The sequence below is a fragment of the Amblyomma maculatum genome, chromosome 1 (genome assembly GCF_055883805.1).
Source record: "Amblyomma maculatum isolate TAMU_Amacu chromosome 1, ASM5588380v1, whole genome shotgun sequence".
NCBI classification, from domain to species: Eukaryota; Metazoa; Arthropoda; class Arachnida; order Ixodida; family Ixodidae; genus Amblyomma; species Amblyomma maculatum.
This window is the reverse complement of record NC_139344.1, coordinates 34,441,109-34,454,756: the sequence shown is the minus strand read 5'-3', so window position 1 is coordinate 34,454,756 and position 13,648 is coordinate 34,441,109. Positions and strand designations below refer to the sequence as shown.

The 13,648-nt window shown below is 46.0% G+C and overlaps 1 protein-coding gene and 1 long non-coding RNA gene across 4 annotated transcripts in view; one reads left to right on the top strand and one right to left on the bottom strand.

Moving 5' to 3' along the window:
• The window catches only part of LOC146202116 (uncharacterized), a 674,799-nt gene that overhangs the window by 655,226 nt on the left and 5,925 nt on the right, over positions 1–13,648 (top strand). The gene's annotated exons all lie outside the window — the stretch shown is intronic.
• LOC146202117 (uncharacterized) lies at positions 11,391–13,405 on the bottom strand. Its single transcript, XM_084584014.1, has 2 exons — positions 13,214–13,405; positions 11,391–12,032 (listed from the first exon to the last, which is right to left on the bottom strand). The coding sequence occupies exons 1-2, from the start codon at positions 13,223–13,225 to the stop codon at positions 11,763–11,765; spliced, it is 282 nt and encodes a 93-aa protein (XP_084440140.1). The 5' UTR covers positions 13,226–13,405; the 3' UTR covers positions 11,391–11,762.

Genomic DNA, 13,648 nt, shown 5'->3' with positions numbered 1-13,648 from the left:
TGTTTACTATGCAGGCTTATCTCACCGGAGCTGAAATTGGTAGCTGAAGGCAGGTAGTAAGGCTAATAATTTGTATCGCTGTTCATAATTGAGCTATTTCACACAGGCACTGGGAAGTGCTCTGTTGCCTTTCTCTGCGCGTCCGTACGGGCATGGGCGAGCGCTGCGGCTAACTCGTTTGTTTCGTATGTGCCAAGTCTCTGACGTGAAGGTGTTCAAGAACCATTCTCTTAAACCTACTAAATGAATTGGCCTCAATCTAAATTTAATCCTGTCTCCTGAAGTACGCGGTGCTGACATCACGTTGCCGCCCTATTAACAAAAAGCAGACGTACCGACAGCTTATGGGTAAAAAAAGAAAAACAAATGCATCGCCAACCCATATTCGCAGAAAAGCTGTCGGTGTCGCCGTGTAATCAATATAGAGATTTGTCGCGCTCTGGCGTCCTTTCTGATATTGTTTTCGGCACAACTCGGTTCTAATGAATGAGGGCTGCGCTCGCCGTGGATGTACCGTAGGCGATAGTTGTTAGTGACAAGATTTGCCGCACGGGCGAGAAAGAGCGCTCGGTGGCGAGCAGCAGGGATCCAGCCCGATTCTTGGCACTCTGCGCCGCGAGATGATCAACCGGGAGACTCACACGGGGGAGAGACCGTGAGGGATGAGAAATAAGGGTACACGCACCCTGCCAAATTTCGAAATTTCGGTCCAAAGCCTGACACGAACCCTTTGTGTACAATGCGTCGAAGCTCGTATACCGCGGTGTGCGCCTTGCCAGCGTCGCCCTTTTGATGCGCTTGGGAATATTCTCTTCGGGATGCGTTTTCTTTTATTTTTGTAATATTTCTCACGTTGAAACGTAACTACAAGCTCCTATGAAATTAATATCATGCCGGATGTATCCGAGTGTATTTTATTATTTACTAGTACGGTTTTCACTCGAGTTCTGAAGTAACTTATTCCCTGAGACATCAAATTTACGATGGAATTGGTAGGGCATTATCTCACTGGCAATAAATAATCACGAAATTGTAATGGTGTTGTAATGATACGGATAACATTTAGAGACCGGAAGAGAGCAGCGCGGGTAGAGGAAAGGACGCGAATTACTGACATCTCAGTCAAAATCACGGCGAAGGAATGGGCAGGAGTATGCAGTGCGCAAGCAAAATAACCATGCTCCGTCAGGGCAGATAAGATAAGATTGGGGGGAAGGCATCATTGAGTAGGTGATATCAGGAAGATCAGGTTCAGGGCATCGTTAATTGCAGCTCAATGGGAAGAACTTTTGTGTTAGAAGGCGTAGCTATGGCGATTAAAATGGTTATGAATTCTGTTGTATTGGACAAGAGCCTAATGACGCCATCAGGAGTAACAAGCTCTACTTCCTCTCAACAGCAGCGTTCGTTATTTGTTCTAGGGTTTTATACCCGCAGCGCTGTTCACTCCACCATAATCGCCAGAGTAGATCAGTATAAGCTATTCGCTGAAGTCAATCAAAGCGTGGTGTTCAAAGTTGCAATTGAAGCCAAACGCAGCAAAACCTATTACTCCACTTGTAGTAACAAGAAGGAACAGCTTGAATTTTCACGTTACACAAATTTAGTGATTTCTAAGGACATTCAAGGTATCTGACAGCTTGATATCGAATATATGTGCAGAAACACTTAAAATAATTTTTTTTCGTGGCAAGAAGACTGCAAAACAACACTAGTGTATATAATAGATTAACGTTGCACTTCGAGCTTGTTGGCGGGATATCACATATAAGCATATGCCGCACCGCGAACAAAGACTGCGTCACACGAATGCCTGTGCCTCACCTTTTATTTCTTCACTATATGCTCATCTTGTGGTGCGGTATACATTCTCACGTGACGCATATAAAGCTCTTGTAAGGCCGAAATTGAAACATCAAGGCTTTAAATAGAGATTAAATGGACCTTAAATAGAAAAAAAAATATTTTATCACCAAAATTGAGTTTGAACAATTTCGTTCCACGCTTTGTTGGGTATATACGTATACCTCCTCGTGTTTCTGTATCCGTCCAATTTACGACTCGGGAAGAACACAAAAAATTCACGCAGCGTGGATTAGCTTCTGTATTTATGTTTGCTTGTATTTATATCAGGGTCACATTTAGTTGCACCGGGCTGGTTACTTTAAACAACCCTTCAGACATTGGACAAAAACGCCATATACGCGCTTACGAAACATGATATGATACAGCTAATTACCTTACTCAATAAATCTGGGCAATTATTATTTTTCTCCGCAGGTTAAAATAAGAGTGGATTGTGTATCTACACAGCTAGCGTCACTTTAGCAGCAATGCAATCCCAGCTTTCTGAGGCACCTATTTTATTTCAGAAGGCAAGTGCTGTAAGGCACTATGTTGATGAAAATGCCCCAAGTTTCCGATGTGAAGCAAATTTTTGCGGCGGTCACAGCGAGTAATTAAAACTGCAATGGACAACCTATCGGCAATGTTTTAGAGAATAATTATGAGACAGCTGCTAAATATTGCAGGGCAGTTTTATTAACGTATTGATGGAAATGGACTAGGCTTTCGATGCGTAGAAAATGTTTCCATGTCCAGTTTTCATGACCATTAATTAAGTAATTAAGACTTCGATAGATAACCAGTAGGGGGTGTTTTAACAAAAAAAAAACAAACACTGCAAGTCTCCCGAGGAAGGAACTGGAAATATATTGATTCTTGTGGTGAAGCTTTACAATATGTGAGAAAAATGGCGATTAACAATTCTTCTGGAATCTGGGAAAAAATTTTAGGGTATGTGTCGATAAATCGGAAACTGATTACTCGTAGTTATTAGCAATCACCTGATACTGCCTTGTTTATCGTCGTCGCGCTCGTCCTCAGCACGACACCGCACTCCTCCTTCTGCAGCTGAGCTTTTATGTCTGGGGCACTTTGGCAGGTAACCCCTACTTGTGCCTTTTATTGCCTCCTTTATCGTATCGCCTTCGTCTTGGTCCCGAGAAGGGCGTATATACACTCTATGACAATGAGTAAATAAATAAACAAGCGTTAACTTAGTGTCGCGCTAACCAAAAAAAAATGCGCCTCTCATTGCGTACAGTGCCGTAATCGCTATTCTTCGACTGGAAACTGTACTCGCGCAAGCAACGGGACCACGTTTGTGGAAAGCAGGTCGTGTATTTCAGCGGGCCTCTCAGTGCGAGTGTCTGCGCGTAAAAGCAGCTCCGAGTCGCAGGAGCCGTTTTCTCGCTGGAGTCCTTCGTGAGTAGATTAATCAGCTTTCCCGCCAGCTCCAACGAAGCGCTCTTTCGAGGGCAATTTTAGTGAGCTCTTCGGTAAGCGGCAGTCAGTGCAGTGAACGGTATGCCTGCTTAACCGAGATGCACGACGCCTGGGGTGTATCAAAGTTCCCAAGTAGGATGGGCAAAGGCAGCAGCTTACGTTTATTAAATTCCCTCTCTCGCTCTTTTTTCCTCTAACTACAGCAGTGAAAACGGCAGTTTTGTTTTGAAATTTTTACCTGAACATTACATACAAGATTTATTCTATAGGCGTATGCTTCAGTATACTCATACAGATCATTTACTAACAACAGTAGCATATTTTTAATTGTCCTGTTAGGTTGAAACCTGGATATTCTTCCTCATAATGCTCGAAAAAAAAAATCGAGACTATATAATAAACAGAGATATATCAAATTCTCGGATTGGTCATCTTTCTGGTTCTTCAATGAAAATATTTGCCTTAATTAATGCATACACGTTTTACAACCGGACTTATATTTCAAGTATTTCAATGAAAGTATTTGGTTGAATTATTACATATGATTTTTACAACTATTGTTTGTACACAGCAGGGATAAATTAAAGAAAACTTAACTTCAGAACAATTTTATCCAACCTGAGCTCCTATCCATGCCCCTATCCTGTATGGTGTCTCGAACGTTGGAGGGTTAGTTTTGGTCGAACAAATTGTTTTGCCTGAACTGATTACGCCGACTGGATGAATCCAATTAAAATGAAATAATGTAATAAAATCTCTGTGCAAAAAGTCTCGTAAACTTTGTACGAGTTGTCTGTGCTCTATTTTTCTGTATTTGTTGCTCAAAGCTTTGCACGTGCTTTCCTGTCCGGGAGTTTTTAGGTTCCTGCCAACGACAGTTTAATTGACCTACTGATGTTATCTAGTTTTCTGTTACTCAAGTTTATGCACACGGAAATGCATGAAAATGTATGAACGCGTATCTTTGTATTATTTGAGCATATATTGCTTGCTCAGAGCGCATGCCACTTTTTTCTTTATACTCGATCAACGCGGGATAGCAACTCGACAAGCTGCTTAAAACAGCAGCTTTAGCATGTCGCTCCTGTCTGTGATGAATGAAAAGAAGGTTTGGTTTACTTGAGTATTCTTATCGATGCCAGGAAAGAAGCATCGTAGACAGGCGAATTTCTCACCGCGTCTCGGCCTTCTAACGGGGAAGTGAGAAAGAGCGTTTCATCAGTTTATCTCACTAAAATTGCACAGGATTGAGAGCAGGCTGTAGCACGGATCGGTAAAACAAGCGCCGACTACACAAGGCTGTTCACCCGTCAGGTCGGAGTGTTTTTGGTTGGCACCTCGTCTAAAATAAGTGGTCGCTGGCAACGTTTGCACCAAACAGGAGGGTAATCAAAACCGTTTCTTTGAGTCAGTGCTTTTTGTTAGTGCGAATGGCGCGCCAGTAGGATATCGAGATTCTTTTTCCTCAATTCTATCTCATCCTAGAGTCACACGCCCATCGGCAGGCATCGAAGGTAGCTGAGGAGTGGTTTTGATTGAGCCCGTGGATAACGAGGGTAAGGGAGGAAGGCGCGAAAAGGAAATATAGTCCGAATAAAGCTGTTACGCTGTGTACCCGAGCCTGATTACCTCAGCAGTCTGCAGCGTTGTGTACGAGTCAGATGACGGAAGATGCAATGACTGGTCTTGTTAAACGCGCTCCCTGCAGGCCTCATCGGCGAAGAGTAGGAGGAACGTTCTTCTCGTCCAGCCCGGCGCCGAAAGCGCATACATGGAAACCCTGACGCTGAGGGCACGTGTACTGCAGTGAGCCGCCGAACGCGCGTATTGTATACGTTGCCTTTACCAAGCGTCGCATCGCATTCATTCAGGAGGACTTGCGAAACGGACGTCGAACACTCAGGTGCGGACGTCATTTATTAAAGCGGACGGTTTGTATGCTGCGTCAGTTAGTGTGATCCATTACAAGCGTTAGGAACATGATGTCCCACCCGTGTTTAGTTCTGTCACCACGTGATGATCCATTTCCCCCGGAGCCTCGCAGTTTTAGCTATCTGTTTTGACGCGTGCGGCGGCTGCAACGTTGCTGGCGGCGGAATTGAAAGCGATAACGCGGAAGCGGTCGTTTCGCACTCCCCTCCCTCTCGGTCGCGTGGAAGGCAAGGCGCTAGTGCAGCGCTGCACCAAACGGGACAAAAACGGGAGCGGCAGCACTGGAGGCGGGTGGTGAAGAGACGAGCGGAAAGAAAAGCCCGACAGCGGTGTCGCGCGCGGAACACGGTGATCCCTATCGCTTGGCCGGCGCTGGGCGTAGGCGCAGCGGACCGCACGGCCGGCTGGACGCGTGATCGGGGCTACTCTCGGAGGAGCCGCCGTTAGCGCCTCCAGCGCCCGGCCGACAGCCGCACTTCCTGTGGTCCACTTCAACCGAGACCTGTCCAGCGCTGGACGCGACCGCAAACTCGATGTGCCGATGGGTGCCTTGTCACGGTGGACGCAAGCCGTGTGCCTGGGCGCAGCAACTCCCTTCGGCATTGCCTAGCAGCAGCTCTGTTCGTAATTTCTACCGTTCCCTGTAGCCATGCGCACGTTGCCCCAGTCGCTAAAGCGGCTAATTTGCGCGTCTAGATAACGTATACCTCGGATCCTGATAGATTCGACAGCGTCCTTGCGCAACGTGAAGGCTATCGTCTGCTTTTTTTGTGAGTGTCGGATGTCGGTTAGGAGGGCCGACCCCCTTTGATTTGGGCTGTAGTTTTGCGAGCAGTACGTTTGCGATACACCACGCCAAAGTCCGCATTGTATGCCCGCTCAAACGGTTGCTTGTTTTCGTATACGAAGTGGTCTGACTGTTACGCGGAATCGAATCCTGGTTGCGGCGGCCTCGTTTCGGTCGAAGAGGAATGCAGAATCGCCGGCGTCCCTAAATATCCTGGGTGGTCGAAATATCTCCACTCTTAGGCGCCCCTTACATGGCGCGCGAATATGAGGGGAATTTTGATTAAGCATACCTGCACCACTTTGTTTTGCCGATTTATAAAATAACTTTTTACTCTGGTTCGTCTCCAATTCCATCCATTTTGTTTTCTCTGTTCTGTATTTCATTAGAACTTCCAATTCCGGGAACAGAATTAATTATGCTTTGCGAATTGCAACTGCCCACATCGTATTGTTTTATTACATTTTAATACCTTAGCGGTATTACACCAGGGTTGGAACAAATATGCAGTTAACTGCTTCATGCATGATGCGCGGCAACACTTTGATTGAACATCAAGGGACACGTGATGCCAACGATGTGGTGGGGAAGGTCGTTCCGGAGCTTCCGGTTGGCTGCTGCTCTCGAAAAGAATACATTGAAAAGGCGGTAGTACGGGCGCGTGGACGTGAAACTTGAATAGAATGGTCGGTACGGCAAGAAAGCGTGGTAAGAAAAGCGTGAAGCAGATGCGCAGATGTAAAGTTTCTATTGAAGTGCAAGATAGTAAAACTTGCGATAAAGACAGAGACTGGCAATGCGGCGGCGGAGCGAAAGATAATGTAGATCTGATTGATTTTTTAGGGATGCAATGCTGACATTTCGTGAGTAGCATAATTGCATGAGCCTAGTGGCTCTGGTTTGATCCCCCTTGAGGAAATTAGCAAGATGTAATTGTTGGTGATTTCAGACTGCACATGAATATTCTAATTTCGGTCGGATTATAATGTTGTGTAAGCAAGTTGTCTTACATGAGGAGACACACTATGGAGGTGACGTTTTAAGAAACCTATTGATTTATTAGCAGATGAGATTATGTTCGTTACATGTGCATGCCAGGTTAAATCAGAAGACAGAGGAACGCCCGAGTACTTATACGATGGTACTAGATCAATCGGGACGCATGTCATACGAAAATAAAAAAAGGATTACGACGGCGGTAAAACGACATAGTTTTAAATTTGGTAGGGTTAAGAGTCATTATGGTACTGGCTGTCCGCATATAACGCCATGGCTTTTGAGTGTGCTCATTAGTTCGTTACGATGCGCTGTGTCTAAATTATACTGGATGCGTTAATACAAGTATAATAGAGGTTTCTATGCAAGGCAGCGGTGAGCATCAGGGTGCGTAAGAAGCTGTTGTGACTCCAATGTGTTACATTGTTATTGTTGTTGCGTGCGTTCGCCGCGCAAAAAAAAAAAAAAATCAGCATATTAAGCTATGACGATGGATCTCAGCGGCGCGTAATACGATACGGAAGGCTTCCCAAAAAGAAGGTATGGCGTACAAGCCGAAAACACTCTTGAGGATTTTCGATGAACTTCTTCTATCTGAAAAGCTGTGAGGTATAGCTTTTACAGCCTCAGCCAATTCTCATTTCCGGAGGCTGAATTTTAGACGACAGTAGGTGACAGAATACGAGCCGAAAACATCTGTATTGTTCACACCCGTGCCCACTGCACTTAATTTTCTACGTTATCGCATAGGCTTTTTTTTTTTTTGGGCCTCATTCGTAGTAACAACGTGGGTACCCTTTTGAGCAAAAAAAAAGAAATAAGAAATAACTTTTTTCTCATTTCGGCGCTCACAATATCCTGACCCGCGCCATGGGTCCATGGGAATAAGCTTTATTCAAACACAGAAACTTTGATGTTGCTTGGGCTGTCCACTTGTAGCTACCAATTTAATTTGACTTGCTTTTCATGATACAGGGAAAACTCGATTTAGCGAAACACGATTTAACGAAAGTCCCGATTTAACGAAGATATCCCGATTGCCCCTCAGACGCTCATATGGTCCAATGCTTTGAGTAACTCGAAATAACGAAACTAATTTCGCTATCCGTCCAGATTTCATGGACCTTTTGCTGAAAATGATGGTGAAGAAGCCTATTTTTAGTCTATTTTGCACAAAACGCCTAAGAATGTATTCACTGTGAGCCAACAATAACGTCGTGCAGCAACTACGTCCCACTTTTGCCAAACTGCACGGTGCGAAACGCGAGGTAAATTGATTTTAATTCACGAGATTTCGCCAGCGGTAGAAAGCCGGCCCGTCGACCCGGGGTCGGCAGCGGTACCGCAAGCCAACACCGGGACAAATTATGGTCACCCTTAATATGCTGCGACAGTTTGCTGGAATACGTGAGGGAAGAACGCGCGAAAAACACGGGCAGATTTTGCTTACAAACCGCAAGCAAGCAAATATCAGCGACGTCTTTGCTGGGACAGAAATTTAATCCCCTGGAACCCTTCTTGCCGAGGTAAAAATTTCGTTGCTACTTTTCATGCGCGCTATTGGTGTCGATGGTTGCGCGAGCCGCAGTTTCATTGTAGAAACATAGCATATAGTGGACAAGTTGGTATTGCATCTAAAGATGGCGTAACAGTATAGCCTCTCCGTGCCTTCTTTGAAGTTGTTTGTTACGTCCTTTCAAAATGCCGTTTCATTTCCAGCACATTTACGCTTAGCAATTATGATGTCGCGGTACCTCCTTGATGCCGCAACACCATATAATAATCGACTGACCGAGAAATGAATCCCTCGATTTAACGAAGTTCACAATTTAACGAAATATTTCGCGGTTCCCGTCAACTTCGTTATATCGAGTTTTAACTGTATCTGCTATTGCAAAACTGCTGCGGTTCCGCAGTTTCAAACATTCGTTTCCTTCTAGGCAAGTGCAACGATCGCTAGAGCGCTCCCAGTCGGAAAAAACTACACAACAGTGTCAAAAATACGACAAAATATTTTGTAGTTCTCTCGTAAACGTCAGATTTTCTGTAGTTCTGTAGTACTTTTCTGTACTTTTTCTGTGGCATATTTCTGTTGTCTGTAGTTCTGTAGCACGTTTCTGTTGTAACTATTTCTGATGTCACCATAGAAAGTTATGTTGCCACAACAGGTATCCCGTCAAAAACCGCACATAAATTCTGTCATAACATTATAAAATTTTCTGTAGTTTTTTTCGACTGAGCTCGAGCGGTGCTGTGCAGTGTAAATCAATCAGCAGCGTAATCAGGTATTTATTTGCATTGATAATAACTGCGCTCGAGCTCAGCCTTGCATTAAAAATGCAAGTTGCAGCCTTGCAACTTGCATTAAAAACGCACACTAGAAACGCTCCTTACCTAAAACAGTGGATAAGATTTCGCCTCATTTGCTCAGAACCACATTTCCTGAGCGCCGTAGACGACTGGGCTCGACTCGGTACTATCGTGACAAAAGTAAGAGTCTGCATAGCGGCGCCCGTGCATGATCGTACCCCAGCACACGGCCGGTCTCGAGAGAGAGAGAGAGCGCTCGCTCTCCCACGAGACTGGCCGTGCCCCGGAGTGCAATGTCAGGTGGCGCCCTCTTGCAATGCGGCACGGTTCGGAATTAGGCGGGGGAGGCGAGAGACTTTGCCCCACCACAGGACGTATGATTTCTAGCCAAAATAAGAACAATGAGCTCGCATGTGTCATGCATGTTTTGACAGCGATGGCCTGTTCTGAGCAACGCTTCATATTCACTGGCGATGTCAGCAACTGCAGCACTGCGTTCGGGAACCTGCATTCACTTCTTTTTTTTTTTTTCTGTTACAACGAGGCGCGTCTTTCAAACGTGACTTTTCAAGCGTATGAAATGCACTCAGCAACGTTCCTTTCTTTCTTCTTAATCATGTATGAAGTCTACTAAGCAAGCTCTGGAAGTGCTTACTGAATTAATACCGTGCGGCGTCAGTACTGTCTTTTTTCTGAGAGACTGCTGTATTGGTGCGTTGTTGTGCAGTACACGACACGCCACACGTAAAAGTGAAACCTTAGCCACATATCTCCACATCCGCATTCACTGGCTTTTTAAGAGCTAGCCTGCAAAAACGTTGCCAATTTGCTGCCGATTTCCGTTAATGAAATAATATCCTTAGATCTTCACAGTTCATCGAAGACCGTCAGGAAGAAAACGTAGAACAGCATCTTAAAGGCTCGATATGATGAGGAATGAAAAAGAAAACAAATAGCTGGCTTGACGTTGCCCTTCTTGTATGGCTGTCTGGGAGTTGGTCGTTTTACGAATTCTCAATACCAAGCCTTGGAGAGTCACGAGAACGCGAGAAAGAAGCTTACAATACAAGGCCTTTTGTCGCATCGCTCACTTTCTAGTGTTTGCTTTAACGTCACGTCGCTTTGCAAACGGAGCCTCTATGTTTTTGTCTTCTTTCGCCGTACTTTCTTGCCGCCACAAAATTATACTCATGACAATGCCCGGCAGGTTAGTCCCCCCCGCCGTGTTCCTGCTCTCTACGCAACACCTTCCCTACCGCTTAACCCTAAGTCGCAACCATTGCACAACAGCGATGGGTGGTATGCTCTAGCTGTTCAGGTGTCACTTTTAAGAGCGCAGGCGTCATAGCACTTTAATCAAACTTACGTACAATGAACTTATGTACAGTGCTACGTACTTATGAGCCTTATGTATGATAAAAAAATTGAGCAGTGCGCATTGCTTATTTATTTTTTTTTTTCAGAGCGCACCTTCCTTTGACTTCATTTTTTTGTGTTTAATGTTCTCAATTATTCCATGTTTTTTTTTTTTTTTGTTGTTTTTCTTGCACCCTCGGCAAAACAATCGAGTTCGAATTCCGCCCTTAGTACAGATGTTTCGAACATAAAGGGTGATTGGTCATCGATGAGATGACGTGATTACTCTGCAACTATCAGTGACGAGCACATTTTTACTTTTTTACTGAATGCAAATTTCTTCAAGATGAATAGTGAGCAATACGTTTCAAGTCCAATTTGGAGTGACGTCAGAATTTTCTCTTGTGTGCAAACTGGCCGTTCCCTTTCGTGCTGCAGCGTACCTGTGCGTATATCCAGAAGCAGTGACGAGCGTACGGTTGTCGCACTACAGCTTTACGTCAAATCGTTGCTACAAGAATAGTCGCCTGTCGGAGTAACGCACGGTCGTTGGTTTCAGCAGAGGAGTGACTGCATCGCGAAAGAGACGACGCATGTAGGCAATATACCTGGGTCTGGTGTGCGCCGATAAACGCTGACGTTTCGAGTCAACACAACGCCCCAGCTTATCCCGAAAAAGCCACCAAGAGACACACAAATTTGAGAAGATTCTCAGCGCGCATCATTTATTCTCTGTACAAAATATACACTGCGGGAGACGGTGGCCCTGCTGCTGTGCACGCGCAAGGTGACGCTTTGGTCTCGATACCCCTTCATACAATACGCCTTGGCATCGTTACGACATTCGCAGTTCTTTGACTTGTTCTTTGGATCTTTTTGCTGGTTTGAGTCTCCTTGGTTCGTGTGCTCTCAGCTGCCATGGGCTTTCCACGCCAGCCTCGAGTCTTATTTAAAACCCAGGGGGCGCGCCTCGGCGTAGTAACAGGGGCACGAGGAGGGAGAGGAACTGTTGCGACATGGCCGAGCGCGCGGATGGTTCGGCAGCGGTAGGCAACTGCGTCGCCTGCATTATTAGGCTTTGTGGCTTGCGTGCTCAACCCTTCCACCCGTAGCCGCCGTAGCCACCTCCGTAGCCGCCGCCGTATCCACCGCCGTGGCCGTAGCTGGCGGCAAGGTCGTAATTACCAAGAATGGGTCCGCCGTGGCTCACTTTGCTGACATGGTGCAAGGTTTTAATCAGGAAGGAGGGTCCGGGCAAGGACTTCCCGTATCCACCGCCGTAGCCGCCTCCTCCTCCGCCTCCGTAGCCGACCAGTCCGGCGAAGCAAGCACCGACGAGGGCGCAAACGAGCAGGGAAGCCAACTGGAAGAAATATGCCACGTCGTTATGGGCACTGTCGCCTTCGGTCAGGCTGTCAATTAATCGATCGCATACAACTCGCTAGTGAATAGCGGTAGGGTGATCGAAACATATGTGTTCTTACTGATAGATATCGGCACAACTTGCCATGCTCGACGTTTTGTTTCTTAGGCGCCGCTGAGACATAGTTGTACGAATTACGGTTAAGGTGGTGAGGTTGAATAAACAGAGAGCCAAAACTATACTTTTTTTTTGTCATTTTAGCTTACCCTATATGCACCATAAGAATCTGAAAAGTTCTCGTTTACAAAATATAATGCTTCTGCAGAAAAGGATCACTCAATCTTCCAGCTTAGCAGAATATCAAACATTCTTAGTAAGCGAAGTTAAGCGTCTAGGGGTGAATGTTCACACCAAGGCCAATATTAATGCAATGTTGCACTGGTTAGGTAATTACAGTTTTTTTTTGAGTAACAGAAGTGCTCTTCTCTACTCTGCGCTGCACCGTTTCCTTGTGGGACGCAACCTTGTGCTTAGTATCTTGAGCTTCGCTATACTTCTGACCAAATTTAGTTTGCTCCTGCCGGCGTTGAGGAAGCGTGAAAACGCGCATAATTCCAGTTCAGCACTGCACGCTTTCTGGCAATGTGCCCAAAGTGCACCTCCTGCTGAGGCTTCTCTCTTTCAGCGCGATGTCTTTGCTGTTGTTCTATTCACAGTGACTCGCTGTCGGGTGCGATTGATCGCATTGAAATCAATAATTCTCTACGACGCAACATTTATTATTTTTTTTTTCATCCTAGCTGCGCTACAGCGTTTGAAGCGAACAAATATACACCACAACAATCCCAGGGCGTCGTTCCTTATCACGCGTCCATTAGCAAGATAACCGAACCGGAAGGTTTCTGCGCCAGCGCAAATTCTATTATGCGCCTTCAAACTAGCGCAAAAGATGAGCAAAAACGAGAGGAGCCAAAAAGAAAAGGCGAAATTGAAGTTCGAAGGACGAGCGAAGAGAGTGGTCAACTTCGTTCGCTTTCCTTCCAACTCCTTTTTGCTTTTAAAATCTGTCCCCCGTGACGCCGACTGCATCGATCCTATCCCTCCCTTCGCGGCTTCGGGCTTTTTCTCGGCGAAGCCTTAGCGCCCTGCCGAAGTCGCCCTACGTCGCCCGGCACGCTTACCAGGAGCCTCATGGTCCGGCTTGAGATGGATGCTCTACACGGAGGCAGGGTCGTCTGACGAACGAACGTTGCCTCGCAGCCGCTTATATATATACGCCGTGCCGGTTCCGGAAAGAAAGCGCGTCGTTGGAGCGGTTATGAGCGGCTAGCACGTGGTCATTCCTCTCCGCTGCGGTCCGAGACGCGTTCCAATTTCCACCGGCACTTCCTTCGATCTAGCGATAGAAACAGATTGAGGAAAGGCAACAATCGAACGACTCGCCGCCGCCTTCTCTTGTTCTCCGGCCGCGTGCGGCGCCGCCGAGCAACGGGTTTCTCCTTCCGTTCATTTTTCTTTTCCCAGGGCTTTTCCTGGCAAGTTACGAACGAGAGCCCACCCCTCCCCTCCACCGAGGAGTAAAACAGCGAGCGCGATACTACTTTTAGACGTGTAAT